Raw genomic sequence first — 16,560 nt, forward strand, 5'->3', positions numbered from 1 at the left:
AAAAATTCTAGATAGAGATTAGGATCATGAATCTGTTGAATTTGGTCGAATCCAGCTTTTTCCAGATAGGAAAAAACTTATTTTAATCAAAGTTTTTTAAAATCCTATTTTGAACTTCAGTGCGGTTTTTTTCTCGGCTCCCACACAGTTGGATTTTTTTTTGCCTAACATAATTATTCTATTGTGATCAGACATAACAATGGGGGTACTACAGTTTTACATTTTATCAGGTTTTATAGTATGGAGATGTCTATAAGTGTGCTATAGGAGTTAGTAATTGTAGTAGGTGATTGTATGGCTTGTTTAGTCCAATCTCCTCTACTATAACACCAGGAGACACTGTTTATATCTCTTGCTAGGTCATCAGCCAAGTAGGTGGGTGTAGATGAATTAATTTTCCATAATGATTTCAAACCATATAATTAAGTAATTACTTAACTCAAGGTCATACATGCGGCTGTATTTGACCGACTTAGAAATATAAACCATAACTCCACTACCGTATTTACGCACCCTAGCTTTGTTTTCAGACATGTAGTTACTGCATTGAACCTGAGGCCCATACAATACATATCCATACAGAAAATGTTTTATCAGGGTTAAAGTGGATACTATGGGAAAACGTCAGCTTGTGCATGTATGTTTTCACCGGAGCCCATCAGAACATCGATCGGCCTTTTCCGTCAATTCCTGAAAGGGGCCTTCCCGATTTGACGGAAAAGCCCAAACGATATTCCGTATTGCACTGAAGCTTGATGACGTGACCTTTATTCATAGATTGGAACCTTACAGGGTACCACGTGACCATACAATCAGCTTGATTGGTTATCAGAATCAGCAATGTTTAACAAACATGTGAATCAGCAATGTTCAATAAAGGTTGTTCATATATTAAAATGGGCATCATTTCAGAAGTGATACTGAGCTCTTTTGTAATGAAAAACTACATGCATGTTTGCTCATCTCGAGCATCAATGTTCATATCATTCAGTGGTGGATCCAGAAAACCCAGAAAGGTTGTGTGTATAGCGACCCATATTTGTGTGTCTTTTACCCAAAAATGAGGCTGCTAGATACCACAGAACGGCAAAAACGTTGCCCTTCTTTAAACTATTCGGCTAAACAAGAGGGTTACAACTCCTGTAGATCCGCCACTGTATTGAGGTATTATAACCCTATATCAGGTACATGTGTGAAACATTAATGCGGCTTACATCGCATCAAATGGGGAGCTGGACAATCACGGATCCTTGGGCAAACCAGAGATAATATAATGTGTCTAGGAGCAGTAGCACCTGTTCTGAGCTCTATATCTCGTATTTTGATTGAAAAATTGAACACTGTTTAACACTTACACTGTTTTACAGTCTATTGTTCCAACTGTAAGAAATATTAGGCGTAAAGTTTTAAAAGTGTTATACAATAAACGACACAACTGCTACAGTGTAGTCATAAATACTATACATTTCCTTAGCATGTAAATAATTCTTTTTTATTTATTAAGCGTAGCAATCTCTGTTTTACATGCTGCTATTTACTACTTTAAATTATGCTCAATTATATTTTAAATCTAATGTACCCGTGACTTTAAAGCAATACAAGCTGTAACTGAGGGGATTTTGTTAACAATATAATTATGCATCGAATGACACCTATCTGTATCACTAATATAATCCCCAAGATCTGATGAAAAATTCAGTAAAATAAACAAGGGAATATTGTTTGAGTGCATACCTAGAATGAGAGTTTCGTATAAAACGCCATTGTGTCGTATATGCCGACATGGGAATGATTATTGCCGAACATAATCGGATTGCTGAAACCGGTGTCATATACAAAGACGGAAACTGACGTGTGTAACTGCACGTGTTATCTGTTCTAAATATTATATCTGGTGCATCAAAATTGGTACCGTACAAGTTTTACATTATGACCCCTGGGTCGAGGCCTCTGCTGGTAGACTGTTAGTCCCCGGGTCTCTACGGCCCAGTAGCTAAGTACTTCGTTACTAGCTTGAAAATACGGATGTATATTTAATTGCTGGGATAAAATTTAGAAATTCATTTCAAAATTAAGGATGATATCTCCCTCATGCATAGCTCTGATCCTTGGACGAATTTGGCTCCATTTTTTAATTTTTTTTGTTTTTGTTTTTGTCACTCTAGTTTTCCTTTTAGCTGTTACAAGTTTTTTGTCACTTCGAATTTCCAACATTTCGGCTTCAGCATCACTGAAGAGACATTATTTGTCGAAATGCGCATCTGCTGCATCAAAATTGGTACCGTATAAGTTTTACATTACAGCGTTTCACGAATGACTGAAACTACTAGAAGTGTATGAAAGTAATAATTACGCCAATGTGCCACTCGAATGAAATTTCGATTGTGAATTCTCTATAGAATTGGCATGTAAATTGTTTACAAATCTGATACGTGCTCAGTGCTTCTCTTTCGTTTCTTTCCGAACTGATGACCTTCGAGGGCAATGCACATGAAATATTATGAGCAGGAATTACTGAAACGATAACAATAATTTATGAATCGAAAGTTTTTCCTGATTTGACTTGTTTATTGCTTCAGATTCACTCTGATTCTATAAAGTTACATGTATTCAATCACAAATATGTTGAATATTTGTTCTTTTATTTTTCAATTTATTTCCCCTCAGGTACAGGTTGTTTTGCTTTAATATATTCATGATAAGGAGTATTCCAGAAATGTTTCAAATGGGACTTACGATTCTAATGTCTATTTTTCTGCCCCCCCCCCCCAAACGTGGTCGCAACCTCAAAATGGCTGAAAATGACTTGTAAATTATACCACCATAGAGATATGCAAACCCCATAACCCCACTCTAGATCCGCCAATGCATTGATTAATGTATATGCCTTTCTATAATATATGAATTCAGATATAAGACAAAATATTTGATTGCTTTATTTTTCTCAAGCAATTTAATATCTACAACTGAAACCCGGAGAACGACGACCAGTCAGCGTATGCATATTTCCCTTCCCTACCATATATCCTTATCCAGACCTTGTCCTTCTTCTTCATTCTAATCACTGCTGTAGTGGAGGAAGACTCTTGATGGGAACTACCACTCTTACCGTCAGCATTATTATAGCCAACCAATTTTCCATTGATGACAATTTGCGTGTTAAAATATGACCCAGGCTTCGTCAGAATAGTCCATGTGAAGGAGTAGATGCCATCTGTTGGTGCTGTGAATATCCCTGTGTTACCGTCAAAGGCGGATCCAGAGTTTAGAATTACTTTCCCAAATACAACAACAGCACTCCTACCGAGATTTTGTAGACTGGAGGACATTCGTGCATGGAAAGCTACGACTCCTGTACATAAACAGAGTTAGCAGTGTGCAAACATTAAGACATACAATGGCTCAAAGTAAAATTATTTATTGAGTTATATCAATAGCACGTGTTTAATTATTTATTCACACACTTCAATCAGGAATTCATACAAATAAATTTTGTAATACAGATATATGATTAGACTTGCTCAAGTGTCTATGTTTCATAATCAGTGCTCTCTTTAATACTTGTTGATGATGCCAAACATAGACTATGTTTGGTGACATTTAAGTATGGTAGAGAGCTGATATTAAGATTTCTGAAACACAGTAAAATTTGGACGAAATTGTAAAGTAATAAAAACAGCATAGAGACTTGAGCAAGTCTAATATATGTTCTTCTATACATAATTTATAATTAGATACATACGGTCATTTCTTCCCTGGCAACTTCTTGTTTCGTATCCCAATCCTCGACAGACGGTGTTGTACTTATTGTATTTACTGATGAAGTCCTGTGTTTCTTTTGCGTACAGTTCAGTCAATATTACCATTAAGACCAATGTCACCCTGAGCGTAAGCATGGAAACCCTGTACAGATAATATTTCAAGTATAAAATATATTGTTATCATGGTTTCCTTAAATAGATATTCGGCGTAGGCAGTGTATACGTGTTTGACACATATATAATATATCATCAAATGTAAATGGAATCTCATTTATAACAGTTACTTAGCAAAAATCAACCTAAGGACATAGATCCAAGCGATAAAGGAACAGAGAATTATTTATCTTCAAAAATCAAGTAATTCAACAAACATCCAAATGTGTCTCGTTCTGTTCTACATGTATGCGCTATGAGATTGATTACTGATCGTTATCTTCACCTTTCATGTGATGTATATTGCGGGTTTTGTTTTTATAAAGGAATTGATTTTGTATACAAAAGTCGATAACCGTTAAATGGTCATAATAAGAAAAAGTACATCGTGCTATCACATGAAATATGCAATCATCAACGGGTACCATTTTCATACAATCCGTACTATATAGCAAACAATTGATAGTGCACTCTATGTCTATCAGAGCATTAACTGGACATTCAATAATTTATTCCAACACAAACTCATCAACCACTTCGTTTGTGGTACTTAAATTGACAGTTACGAAATTTTTGGAGAATTATAATCGATATCCCCGTGAATTAAAGTATAAGGTACGATTGTGACTGTATTCAACCAGCAAATCGCGTACACTAGTGTTTGTTTCCTATAAAGTGAAAATACAAGGTAAGATTGTGACGGTATTCAACACTAAAATTGCGTACATTAGTGGTCGTTACTATAAAGTGAAAATAAAAGGAGGTATGAACGCAATGAACGCAAAATTAATGTACTTTTTACTTAAAACGCATATAATTTGTGAATGTTAAAAGATGAAGATAACGAAGAGTGGTCAACGAAAGGGTAGAGATTATGAAGTGATCAATATCATTAAGTCTATATAAAGAATACATCATTAAGAGCAGGACAAACATGCACTCTCTGATACAAGAGAAATGTAAACTCATAAAGCATACAAAATAAAGAGTGGGAAAATACTTAGAGGTGAGATTAGGTGCCCAGGAGGATGAAATAAACCGTTTCAACAGTCATACAAACCCTGTGTGCACGGAGTTGATATTTTCGTGAGAATAGGACTTGTTGAAATATCTACTGGATTCTTTCTTGGGAAGTCTTGGAATCCGATACAAGTACGGTAACTTAAATTCATTCTTTCCATTAACTGGAACAGCAGATATGTTTCAAACTGAAACGTGATTTTGAAGGATTTCGCCTTGAGAAAGTGGACTGTTAAGTATATGTTTGTAACCAAATGTGATGACAAAGCCACGTTCTTCTAAAATATAGTTCTAATAACGAACCTTACAAACAAAGACAATATTGTTACAAGCTCTGTCAACTGGGCCCAATATATATTCATCTTTACAAAACACAGAAGGATAGATGATATATATTTTTGTTTCAAAGATGGATGGACGCTACGATCGATGAAAATTTACTCGTTCTTGTTATAGAGAAAAGTGTGGATTAAATTTTTTTTCACATGATACACTTTGTATTTACATCACATCCGACCATCAAATTCGTGTTCGTAAATCTAGAGTGAGACGAATGCACACGTATTTCATATGCTATCAATAGCCAGGAAAAACGGAGTGAGATAATCGAGATTTCTGACAACTATGTCTAGCCAATTCAACATTTCGACATAGGGTAGCGATTGATCAATTAGGAGAACAACCGCAAAGAAGAAAATCGAAATTTCTCGCCGAAAAAGCTTTTTTCGTCAAATCCATCAGCTGTGGCGCTATACTGATAGTTGAATCACGTGATTCGTAAATAAATACAGAGCTTCTGACGTGTTTTGAAATTAGAGAGTGAAGATGTCACCAATATATTTATGCGTTAGTCTTTGAATTCTTAGTTTGTTGCTATGTTTTACATGTATCAATTACTATCATACCATCAATTAAATATCTAAATATCGTTCTATTTCACCAACATCCCATCCATGCCCTTTTTAACTTATCTAATACAATAGTTTGATATCCCTTCCGTGTTCTTTATCCATTGTGTTAAAGTGTCAAGGACATTTTCTTTACATTTAACCCATCGGTTGCATAAGACGTCATCGATCAGATGTATTGCTGACAGTTTGAAAAGAATTATGCTATGCAGAAAATTAGCAATTTCAGCACAACTTCAGGTGAACAAAAAGAATTAGCAAATCCGCTGAATAACAGACATATGGTATGCCTTGTAAATAGTTTACAATATTCTGTCTTTTTAAATATATCTTGATTTAATGCCTATTTTAGGACTACGTTTATTGTTCGAAAATACTTTTTTTGTCAATTGTGATCAAACTTTGATGTACCCGACATATGGGATGTCATATTTTAATTGTTCAACAAGATCTAGGGCGGATTTCAACTCATTGCATTTTCATCTATTAAAAAAAAAACAGAGTAGAAATAATGTGATATGAAAGAATAAAAATAGCAAACAGTGATTAATCTCATAAATCCTTTAAAGAATACAAAATAATACAATAATGGTACAAGTTGAAAACTCAAGGTCGTCATCCAAGGCCGAAACAAAAGCAAATAGCTGTACGTTCAACTAGGTTATATAAGACATTAGATAAATTAGATTAGGACGAGTCAACCAACAAACATGAGTCAAACTTCAAAGACAAATAAACGAAAATAATGGCAAACAAATAAAGTGTACGGGGTTAATTGAAACAAACTATGCAACAAACAAGAAAGTTTGTATACAGGCGGATCAAGATGATGCAGTGGATACATGATGATACAAAATAGACTAAAGTTCACCAACACTAGATACGTAGCTGTGGCGGATCCTATTTATCGTATATTGGTAGTATACGTAAAGTATCACACTGAAAACCAAAACCTGGATAATCCACATCTTTATCTATGTAAAACTTATACGGTACCAATTTGTATGCACCAGATGTGCATTTCGACAAATAATATCTCTTCATATGTCTTGAATGGGTTGAAGGAATGCTTGAATGTCGCAATGTTTTCCTACCCACCAAATATGTAATGGCGATCATAAATAAGAGTTATCCCTCATTGAATGTAAATAGTTCAACAAAATGAATAGACTACTTGAGAAATTTGAAATTATTATGTTTTTCTATCAAGTAATCTATTACAGATATAGGAAACGATCATAGAAAATAGCTTTTGTGATACTTACATGTTGGACAGCGATATCCCTGCCTATTGTCTTACAATATACACTGTAGCTATATACAGGATATGTCAGTATGCTGTTTAACACGGCATTTTAGTAGCCCTGTTTATATATTCCTGAAGATCCATTAAAATGTAACAGTAGTAAAGTGATCGTGAATTGAATCCAACATGTAATATACATACAGTGTCGATGATATCACGCAAACAGGACATTAAACTGGTCGATGTAAGTATAAAATGCATTCATTTTTTCTCTCGTCTTCTTCTTTGTTCATGACTAAATTACATGCTGCAGTCTAAACTGCCATGTTTCAGGGATGGAACTATAGAAGAGCTCCTTCGTGAGGTATTTGTACAGTTTGTATGAAGATCCATTGTATATGTTTATTTGAAAATTAATTACTCAATGATACGGGGAAAAAATTCATTCAAATCTTAAACGACAGGTGGCATGTTGCGACACTAATTAATTCATTTGCAAAATTATGTGTTCGCATGACTTTAAATGTGTATTACATAAAATATTTTGTGTAGTCTTTGAGTTTGGAAGGGGCGAAATTCAGATTTTTTCCGCCATTATTTGTGATGTCATATGCAACGGCTTGAATACAGTTGGTAGTCGTTTTACAAACGGATTAGATTTAAACAACAAACAAGCCAATTGTCACATTAAATAATATTGCATCGGGTGTTTTGTTCCCTCTTAAGGGTGTAATAACTGTCAGAATAGGGGACAGAGACTGATTTTTTTCACAATTCTTCGAAGGAAAGTGTGGGAAAAATTTTTAAAGTAATTTTTGTAAACGCAAGGAACTTGTTATAAAAAAACCTCGTTTTTGTCCATGCAATTTTCCAAAGCGCAGTTGGATAGAGACATAGTTAAACTGTGAGGAAATGGTGAACCCCTGGATTAAAAACTGACTTTGTATCATCTTCTACTTGTGCTCCCAATTCCTGCCAACTCATAAATTTCCAAATCTTAACAATTGAAAAGAATTAAACTTGCATTTATCGATCATAAAATATTGTAATTCCTAACTTTAATTTGAATTATGATGTTGTAATGAAGTTGATTCAATTTTGCTGATTTAGCGTTTTGTGTTTTTCGTTTGTTTTGGTTTTAATGCGAATGGGTTATCGTAAGAGTGAGTCGGGTGTGTGTTATTTTTAGTTGCTAGTATAAAAGAGACCGGTTTGGCTGGTTGTAACTTAGATAGGGCACGGTAACGACATCAGCCGGGTGCCACGTTGACAGGTCCTTGAAGTTCAGGGGATGGTTATCTTCCTGTCATATTTTATGTAGAACATTGTGAGAAATATAACTACTAAAATAGGAGTTTGTTTGGAGGGCACATCTTTTTCCTAGCCGTGCGTACATGGGTGTTTAACAAAATCAGTTTCAACCCGAAGGCAGGCAGAGAGTTGTGGGATTCAGATATACGGACGTCCATGCGGATATCGTGGTACAATATGGAAGGGCGTGGTGTAGCTCCGTAGAGAATAACCCGAGACTTGGGATGCATCGGAATCCTGGTATATTGTCAGGAATTGACGATAGCTCGTGCAAGGCTTGCATGGTGGTGGATTGTTTTCCACTCTGGGCGTGCTTATCGCAAGTTTGCGGGAAACCGGAACAGTGTCTTCAGAGTGCAGATTAGTTGCATTATAAAATTAAAGTGACTCGAAATTTAGAAACAACCCCAAAGAATATTATATTACAGAAAAGGAGAATTGAATATTTGGAACTTTTTCTAAATTATACTACTTTTGAATATTGTTTTAACTTAAAAAGTTAATACCTGTACATTTGCTTTACATCTGATACGTACTGTCGAACTTTCCAAAAGAACTGTTTACAACGTATCAGATATTTATATTGCCAATTGCTTATTCATGTAAATTTGTGTTGAGAGTGAAAGGAGTGAGTGTGCATATATTTTTATTATTTATTTAAACAATAAATTTGTTCTTGTTTATTCTACAACTTATCGTTAGTCTTTGCTCAATCTGACAAAATCCAAAAAGAACTCATTACATATGTTTTTAAAAAAATAAATACAATAAAACTCATAACGTTAAGTACAATGTAAAGCCACGCTCAGATTTCTTAAGAATGTCTAGATCACTTGTAAAGATCACAGTAACGAAAGAAAGAAAATGACCTTGTTTGTGCTAAAATTTCTACTTTAAACTAAAAAATATTTCGAAATACACCCTTGGTAGTAGGCCTTGTTATCAATGATGTAACACGAATGATGGTTTTTCTAATCCAAAAACAAATATTGAGCTCACAGTTTCAATATTTTCAAACAACGCCAATGATTACCGTTGTTTAAAGGAATAACGTTTCCACATAGTGATAAGACAGCGACTCATGTAAACATATACTCGCAATTCCCGATTTCATAGTCGATTTCCTCGTTACATTCATGGGTATTTACTTCGCTATTTGTGTGTATAGGTGACTAAAGCACACTGTATACGGTTTGGATATCAAGACTCGGGACATTTATATGATGTCCATGCTGAATAATAAAAAGTTGATCTTTTTACTCTCATAATCAGTTGATCAAAGAAGGGTATATGTGACTTCACTGTAGCTCGTGATTAACAAACTAATTAACGAGATTTTTAGAATCCGGACTTAGATTTAAATTCGTATTGGAACCCAACAAAATTAGTCGGGTGATGATCGACAGGCATTTAAAAGACAAGAAGCAATGGACAAGGGACACGCAGAAGGGCGAATTTTGAAAAATAACTGTAATTATCATTTGAAACTATCGCGTAGTGTTTTTCGAATCAAACAACATTTAAACTATCCGGAATTTGCTGAATTTATTTCAATCTGTGATGTAATTGGCCTAACAGAAGCAAAAACAGATGATTCTGATGATATCAAGATACCTGGCTTTGTGACCTTTATGATAAAAAACGCAAATTATCGCATACAAGATGATGTGGAATTATAATAGCTATAACATTATTGTCATCTAAAAACCATAAAGACTGTTGTAGATTTATTTTCTGGTTCAAATTCAGCTAATCAATTGTTATTATATCTGACGATGTTATCACTGTAGTTATATATGCACCACCTTAAGGAAGTAGACCTTCTTCCCCTGACTGTTTAATAAAATATCGAACAAGAAATTCTGAATATTGTTAATGATACCAAGTATGTATGTTTGACTGGTGATTTTGATGCTAGAATTGGTCATTTTCGTGATTATTGTACTCCTGATGATTTTCTAACTCTTGTAATGCATTGTCAGATTCAACCAGAAATTATATGTAGCTGTTCAATTTTTGTCAAGTACCATATCCCTTTAGGTAAAACTGTAAAAGATTCCTTTGTATATAATTTTAGTATAAACTTGTTAATATTCATATGTTTGTCTCATAATAATTATATCTATACATATATGTATATACAGTAAGCAGGCGGGTAGGTAGTGATAAACACATAGGTGAACTGACTTGTAAAATCAGCAGCATTGTGTTGACTATGTTGTTGCCAGTACACACATTTTTAATATAATACAAAGATTTGATTCTTATGATTTCACCCACTTTCATTTTCATTTTCCACTTGTAACACAACAGATAATAGATATCTAGGTGAAAACCAACCAAGTGTAAAATTGTGGTGTCCAGACAAAGCAGACAATTTTCAACGCAATATTGAATTACCTGAGTTGGTCTTAATTTAAAATGAACAGGATCATATATCACTCTGTCCAAAGCTATTTGTAGAGACAATGTTAACAAAACAGCAACGGATATTTGTAACATTCTTGTCAATTCAGCAATAAAGTCTTTCGATTTTTAAAAGGGAGGTGATAATATTTCGTTGGGCGATCCAATTCACCCCGTAAATCATCGTCCAATATCTTTACGTATTTGTCTAGGGAAAATAGTAGCTTGTACTCTTATAACAGATAGGAAGCTTTTGCAAATGAAATTAAATCTAGTTGACGAAAATCAAACGGGCTTCAGGGGAAATTATTCTACACTAGATAATATACTGACTGCCTTCTTTGACTTTAAACAAGCATTTGATATGCTATGGCAAAATGGTCTATCAACAAAAATGCACATAAATGGTATAAGTGGAACATGTTTTCAATCTATTCAAAATATGTACAAAGGTATTACGTCCAGTGAGGCATGGATAAAAAATTTCACCATCCATTTTTATTTTTCATTAATATAAATGATCTTGAGGAGTTTCTATTCAATACAAATGTCGTAAGTATACAAAGTACTGATAAAACCATTGAGAATGATTTACTAATGCATTTTGAACTTCTGGTTCTTTTTATGTCGACGACACTGTTATCACGACTGAATCTGCTTGTGAATTACAGGAGTGAATATCAGATATACTGATCACAATGGGAGTTGGAAGTGAATGTTGACAAAACAATGATAATAGTATTTTCCAGAGGTTCTATGTTAAAAACAAAAATTTCATTACAATAATTTGGTTAAAGAAAATGATAAAGAATTATGATGTTTAGGCATTGTATTTTCTCGCACAAATTCTAAAACAGAAAAAAAACCATGTGAGCAAGCATGTGTGGAATCATTACAAAAATGAGACAATTTAATTTACATAGTATAATAAATGCTATTTTAATCTGTTTGATACAATTGAAGTCAATGTACCAGTATTGATATACGCTTCTGAAGTATGGGGCTATATTGTCGAACTTATACATTTGAAATTTTTAAAACGTATTTAATCTTAACACCCAGTGTAAATGATATATGGCGAATCAGGTCGCTTCCCCTATTCATTTCGGTATGCTGTAGAATGATTTCATATTGGGCCAATCTTTTTTCTCTCTCAGAAAATAAAACTGTATTCGTATTGTAAATACATCTGTTTAAATGGCACTATAATGGAATTTTAACAAAACCATGTTTGGATTGTTTACAGAATATTTTTAATACGTGTGTTGTATCAATTATATAGCACGAAGAAGGTCACAATATAAATGAGCCGTCCCATGCAAAAAGGGCCCTTATGTATATTGACGTCATAATGAGAAAAACGCTGGTAAAGATAACGTCATTATTTGCAAGTTGCGTCTGTTACTTATGTTTGCAATGCTGTCAATATAACGTGATTGTGTTTATATAAATCATCTGGAACGATGCCGACATGTACCTGGAATTAACAAGAGGAAAACATGGACTTTTTAGAGGTGAGTTTTATATAAACAGACATAACCAATATTGTCTTGGTGACAATTAGGCCTATAAAATATTTCGATGCACAAGATTTGGGATCCGCGCATATGTTGACGGGTACTGCAGGTGCACTTCAATCTAAGATCATATGTATCCACATATATATACATGCAATTTTACGCATTAAGCAGATTAAACAAATCAAATGATACAATTTAGAGATTTGTCATTTAAGTGAAAAATACTTATTTTACCGATATTCATTAAAACATAAATCAATGACGTACGTTTGTTTACATTCGCGATTGTTGAGCTCCGTGCATGTACATGTGTTTATATATGTCCCGCTTGTGATATCCTAGTTATTTTTCATAAAGTTTTTAAAAAGACAAATAACTAATTGTTCTTATATCATAATGGGGTTATCATCTGGCTTTCTAAACTTTATTTAGTGCCTAAAATGACTTGTTTTCATCGCGGCTATTTATAGGTAAATGGATAAAATTTAGAGTTACGTCCCGCTGTTTTCGTATCTCATAGGCGGATTCACCGGTGGCTACTCAAAAATTAAATAAACAATGATCATATTAAATTCAAAAAAATAATAAAGAATTAATCTTTTCAAATTCATCAACAATTTTTAAAGTAAAGTTTTGTTTCAACAAATAAATATATAAATATTTGAATACATAAATCCAGTTTAATAAGAATGACCATAGTGGATGACCCCTTATTACTCTTACTGAGAGAGAGAGAGAGAGAGAGAGAGAGAGAGAGAGAGAGATCTGGGACTTCAAATTAGAAAGGCTGAATACAATTTTTTCTATCAAATGCGGTTATTATTAATCGAAATATGCAGAGTGCAGAGCAGTTTTCTGCATGTAGAATTGCGATCAAAGTAGATTGATAATATATATGCCGTCGTACACGTTTATTCAGATAAAATATTTCTGTAGTTAGGTGCTTATTTCAGTCTTGTATTCAATTGATCAACATGCTAATGATAAATAAAAATACTATTTACTGGATTTCTATTTAATGAATAGCTCATAAACAATCTAATACTTATAATAATAAAAAAGATATTACCATTTTGTGCTGAGATCAACAACTTGTCAAAATTTAAATTCAGTACTACTGTAAAATCTCTGTTTGTAATATGAATGTATTTGATATTTTATTTTAAACAAATACATGAAGGTTTAAATATTTGCATGGTATGTGAACATGTAGAATTTCACAGGGATATTTTGTTACAGATTATTGACGAGTGGCATAGGGAATATTTTCCTCCTTCACAAAGTGTTGATTCATATGATGAAAATACAGACGATAGTGATATTTCAACTGCATCAGAAAATGAATCCAACGAAAATATTTTAGAACAAAGAATACAACTTGTGCATCCTGATAATGATCAGAATAAAAACCTAAATTCAGAGGAGGAGGACTGGGAGAATAACAATCTTGACTTAACAATTCGTGAAAAGATAATCAAAGGCTGCTCCTGCAGAATGGATTGCATATCAAATATTAGTTTTGAAGAAATCAGTCACCATATTTATTCCATGAGAGAACTTTCCAAGGAAGAGAAGGATATGTACATTATGGGAAAGCTAAAAAGTAAAAGTTCTGGTGGCGGATCTTCAAGACGCGATGCCAAACGACAGAGATACGAATACAATTTTGATGACCGGGAAGTATGTAAAGATGTGTTTTTATTTTTACATGACATTGGTGAAAAACATTTTAAAAATCTTGTGAAGCATATGAAGACCCATGGAATAAAACCACGGACACATGGAAACATCGGGAAAAAACCACACAATGCCCTGTCCTTTGAAGAAATTAAATTTGTCGTGCAGTTTATCAATCGATATTCTGAAGATAATGGACTTCCTATGCCAGCTGCTCCAAGAGGTCGCGACTCCGAACCACCCATTTTTCTACCTTGTTCAACACCAAAGAACGAAATTCATCAGTTATATGTTGAAGCTTGTCATGAGGTCCAAATTCGTGCTGTTAAATTGTCCTCATTCTATTCCATCTGGTCTGCCTGCCTTCCTAACATTCAGATTGCCAACCCCAGATCTGATGTATGCAATACCTGTGAGCGCCACAGAGAGCACATTTTGAATGCAAGATCTGAAAATGAAAAGCTTACAGCAACAAGAAATTTTACAGATCACATTGAAAAAGCAGAGAGGGAGCATCACCTCTACATTCAGTGCATTAAAGAAGCCAGGGAAGAACATCAGTCTATTCAGCTTCCTGAGCCACCTGTTAGACCCTGTTCCACAGATTTCCTCAAAACTCACTATACTTTTGACTTCGCGCAATGTGTGTCTGTACCTTATCATTCCAGACAAGTAGGGCCATTATTCTTTGAGACACCACGGAAAATTCAGATCTTTGGAATTTGTATGGAGGGAGCAGGATCTCAGCGAAATTATTTGATTGATGAAGACCAGACCATTGGAAGAGATGGAAAGAATGCCCATGGGCCAAATACAGTCATCAGCATACTTCATCACCATTTTCAAAATTATAGCATGGGAGAGAAATGTGCTGTTCTTCACTGTGATAACTGTCCAGGTATGTATATTTCATCTTCATTTTTTCATATACACCTAGTTCTATTCATTTTGTTCACATGTATATGCTGCTTCTAATATTCTAATGCTCACTTCATCTTTAGGTCAAAACAAAAACCGGTATGTGATTGGATATTTGCTATGGCGGGTCATGATTGGGCTACATCGAGCAATTGAACTTCACATGCAGATACCAGGGCATACAAAATGTCAAGTGGATGCAGGCTTTGCTCAGATCAAAAAGAAGTACAGGAGGTGATATTGTGTTAATATCAATTAATATTCCAAAAATAAAATTGTATCTAGCATAATCGAGAATTTCTATAATAGTCTATATTTGTTCAAAACCTTTGCGCGGCGATGCATTTTGTTTTTAGATCAGATTGTGACACTCTACAGCATGTTGCTGACGTAGTCTCCAAGTCCTCCAAAAGTAACGAGGCTGTGATAATAGAGGATGGAAATGTGAAATACTATGAATGGAAAGAGTATATAAAAACAACTTTTCAGCCTTTGAAAGGGATACGCAAGTTTCATCACTTCACTTTTTCAGCACTGCTGCCTGGAGTTGTATTATGCAGCGTTGATGTAGATGGCGACAAGGTCCCAGTAATCCTCAGTAATCACGACCAAATCAGTGTAAATCTACCACCAGAGATAATGCCGGGCGGACTCAGTAGAGAACAACAGGAATATTTATACAAACATATCAGACCTCATGTCCGGGAATGTTTCAGGGACACAACATGTCCAGAATTTCATGAAGAATAAGTGAAAGTTTCAATTGTTTCCGACAATGATTAACGTCATTTCAACGTCATTTTTTGTAACGTCATTGAAATATTATCTTAACCTTTGACGGCCTATATCTCAGTAAATATGCTGAATATTTGACCCAAACTTCACATGTGTCTTTTTAATGTTGTTTTCTATCATATTCCATTAAAAAGTTAATTTTGATAATTTTTACCATAAGGGCCCTTTTTGCATGGGACGGCTCAAATGTTAAGTGGGTAACTTTTGATATTAAACACCCATTACAAGAGCGACTTATAAAAGTGGTCCAGTAGTGTAAATGAAAGGTGTATATAAGGAACAGTGATCAATCAAATAACTCATACAAGCAATACAAAACAAAGAGTTGAGCAAACACGGACCCCTGGATATACCAGAGATGAGATCAGGTGCTTAGGAAGTGTAAGCATCCCCAGTCGACCGGTCAGGTCCAGTGATTGTCTAAATCTTCTACTATCCCGTTTCCAAGTCTTTATTATTTGTTCAAACAAAAGTAAGACTTCCGCCCTCACTCAGAAAGTAAGCACTAGAACTTTTCTTAAGTATAATCTGATAAAGACATTGGAAGGAATTGGACATTCACCAACAGTGAGTGCACTATTTATTTCATTCTTCGTTACATCTTATATTAATAATATTTCTGTAAAGTTTCTAATTTATCGTTTCTGTTAATTTGAAGTTAAAGAATAATTTCCAATTACAGATAAACAAGGTATAGTATTTAATTTATTATTAAATTCTTTATATTGGTTTCATGCATGCATCATGTATATTTGGGATTCAATCAGTACAGTATTTTTGTAAATATTGTTTGTAACACTGAATTGAACGAGCTACAGACTGATTGGCTCTAGTTATCTTCTGAG

The 16,560-nt window shown here is 34.2% G+C and overlaps 2 protein-coding genes across 5 annotated transcripts; one reads left to right on the top strand and one right to left on the bottom strand.

The window, feature by feature from the left end:
* Positions 1 to 2,921: 2,921 nt before the first annotated feature.
* Positions 2,922 to 7,194, bottom strand: LOC125676682 (heavy metal-binding protein HIP-like). The gene is made up of 3 exons (XM_056160198.1): positions 7,108 to 7,194; positions 3,743 to 3,903; positions 2,922 to 3,352 (listed from the first exon to the last, which is right to left on the bottom strand). Coding segments are annotated over exons 1-3 (555 nt in total). The 5' UTR covers positions 7,110 to 7,194; the 3' UTR covers positions 2,922 to 2,960.
* Positions 7,195 to 12,118: 4,924 nt separating this feature from the next.
* On the top strand, positions 12,119 to 15,866 carry LOC125648164 (uncharacterized). Of its 4 annotated transcripts, none has more exons than XM_056160201.1 (4): positions 12,122 to 14,900; positions 15,004 to 15,154; positions 15,277 to 15,332; positions 15,453 to 15,866. In XM_056160201.1, exons 1-4 carry the CDS (start codon positions 13,469 to 13,471, stop codon positions 15,668 to 15,670), a joined length of 1,857 nt encoding a protein of 618 aa, XP_056016176.1. In that variant the 5' UTR covers positions 12,122 to 13,468; the 3' UTR covers positions 15,671 to 15,866. The 4 variants fall into 4 exon arrangements, with proteins under 4 accessions (XP_056016174.1, XP_056016176.1, XP_056016175.1 ...); XM_056160200.1 differs by having other exon boundaries at positions 12,122 to 12,319; positions 13,565 to 14,900; positions 15,277 to 15,866; XM_056160199.1 differs by having other exon boundaries at positions 12,119 to 14,900; positions 15,277 to 15,866.
* The last annotated feature ends 694 nt before the right edge of the window (positions 15,867 to 16,560 follow it).

This window comes from Ostrea edulis, chromosome 3, assembly GCF_947568905.1.
Source record: "Ostrea edulis chromosome 3, xbOstEdul1.1, whole genome shotgun sequence".
NCBI lineage: Eukaryota > Metazoa > Mollusca > Bivalvia > Ostreida > Ostreidae > Ostrea > Ostrea edulis.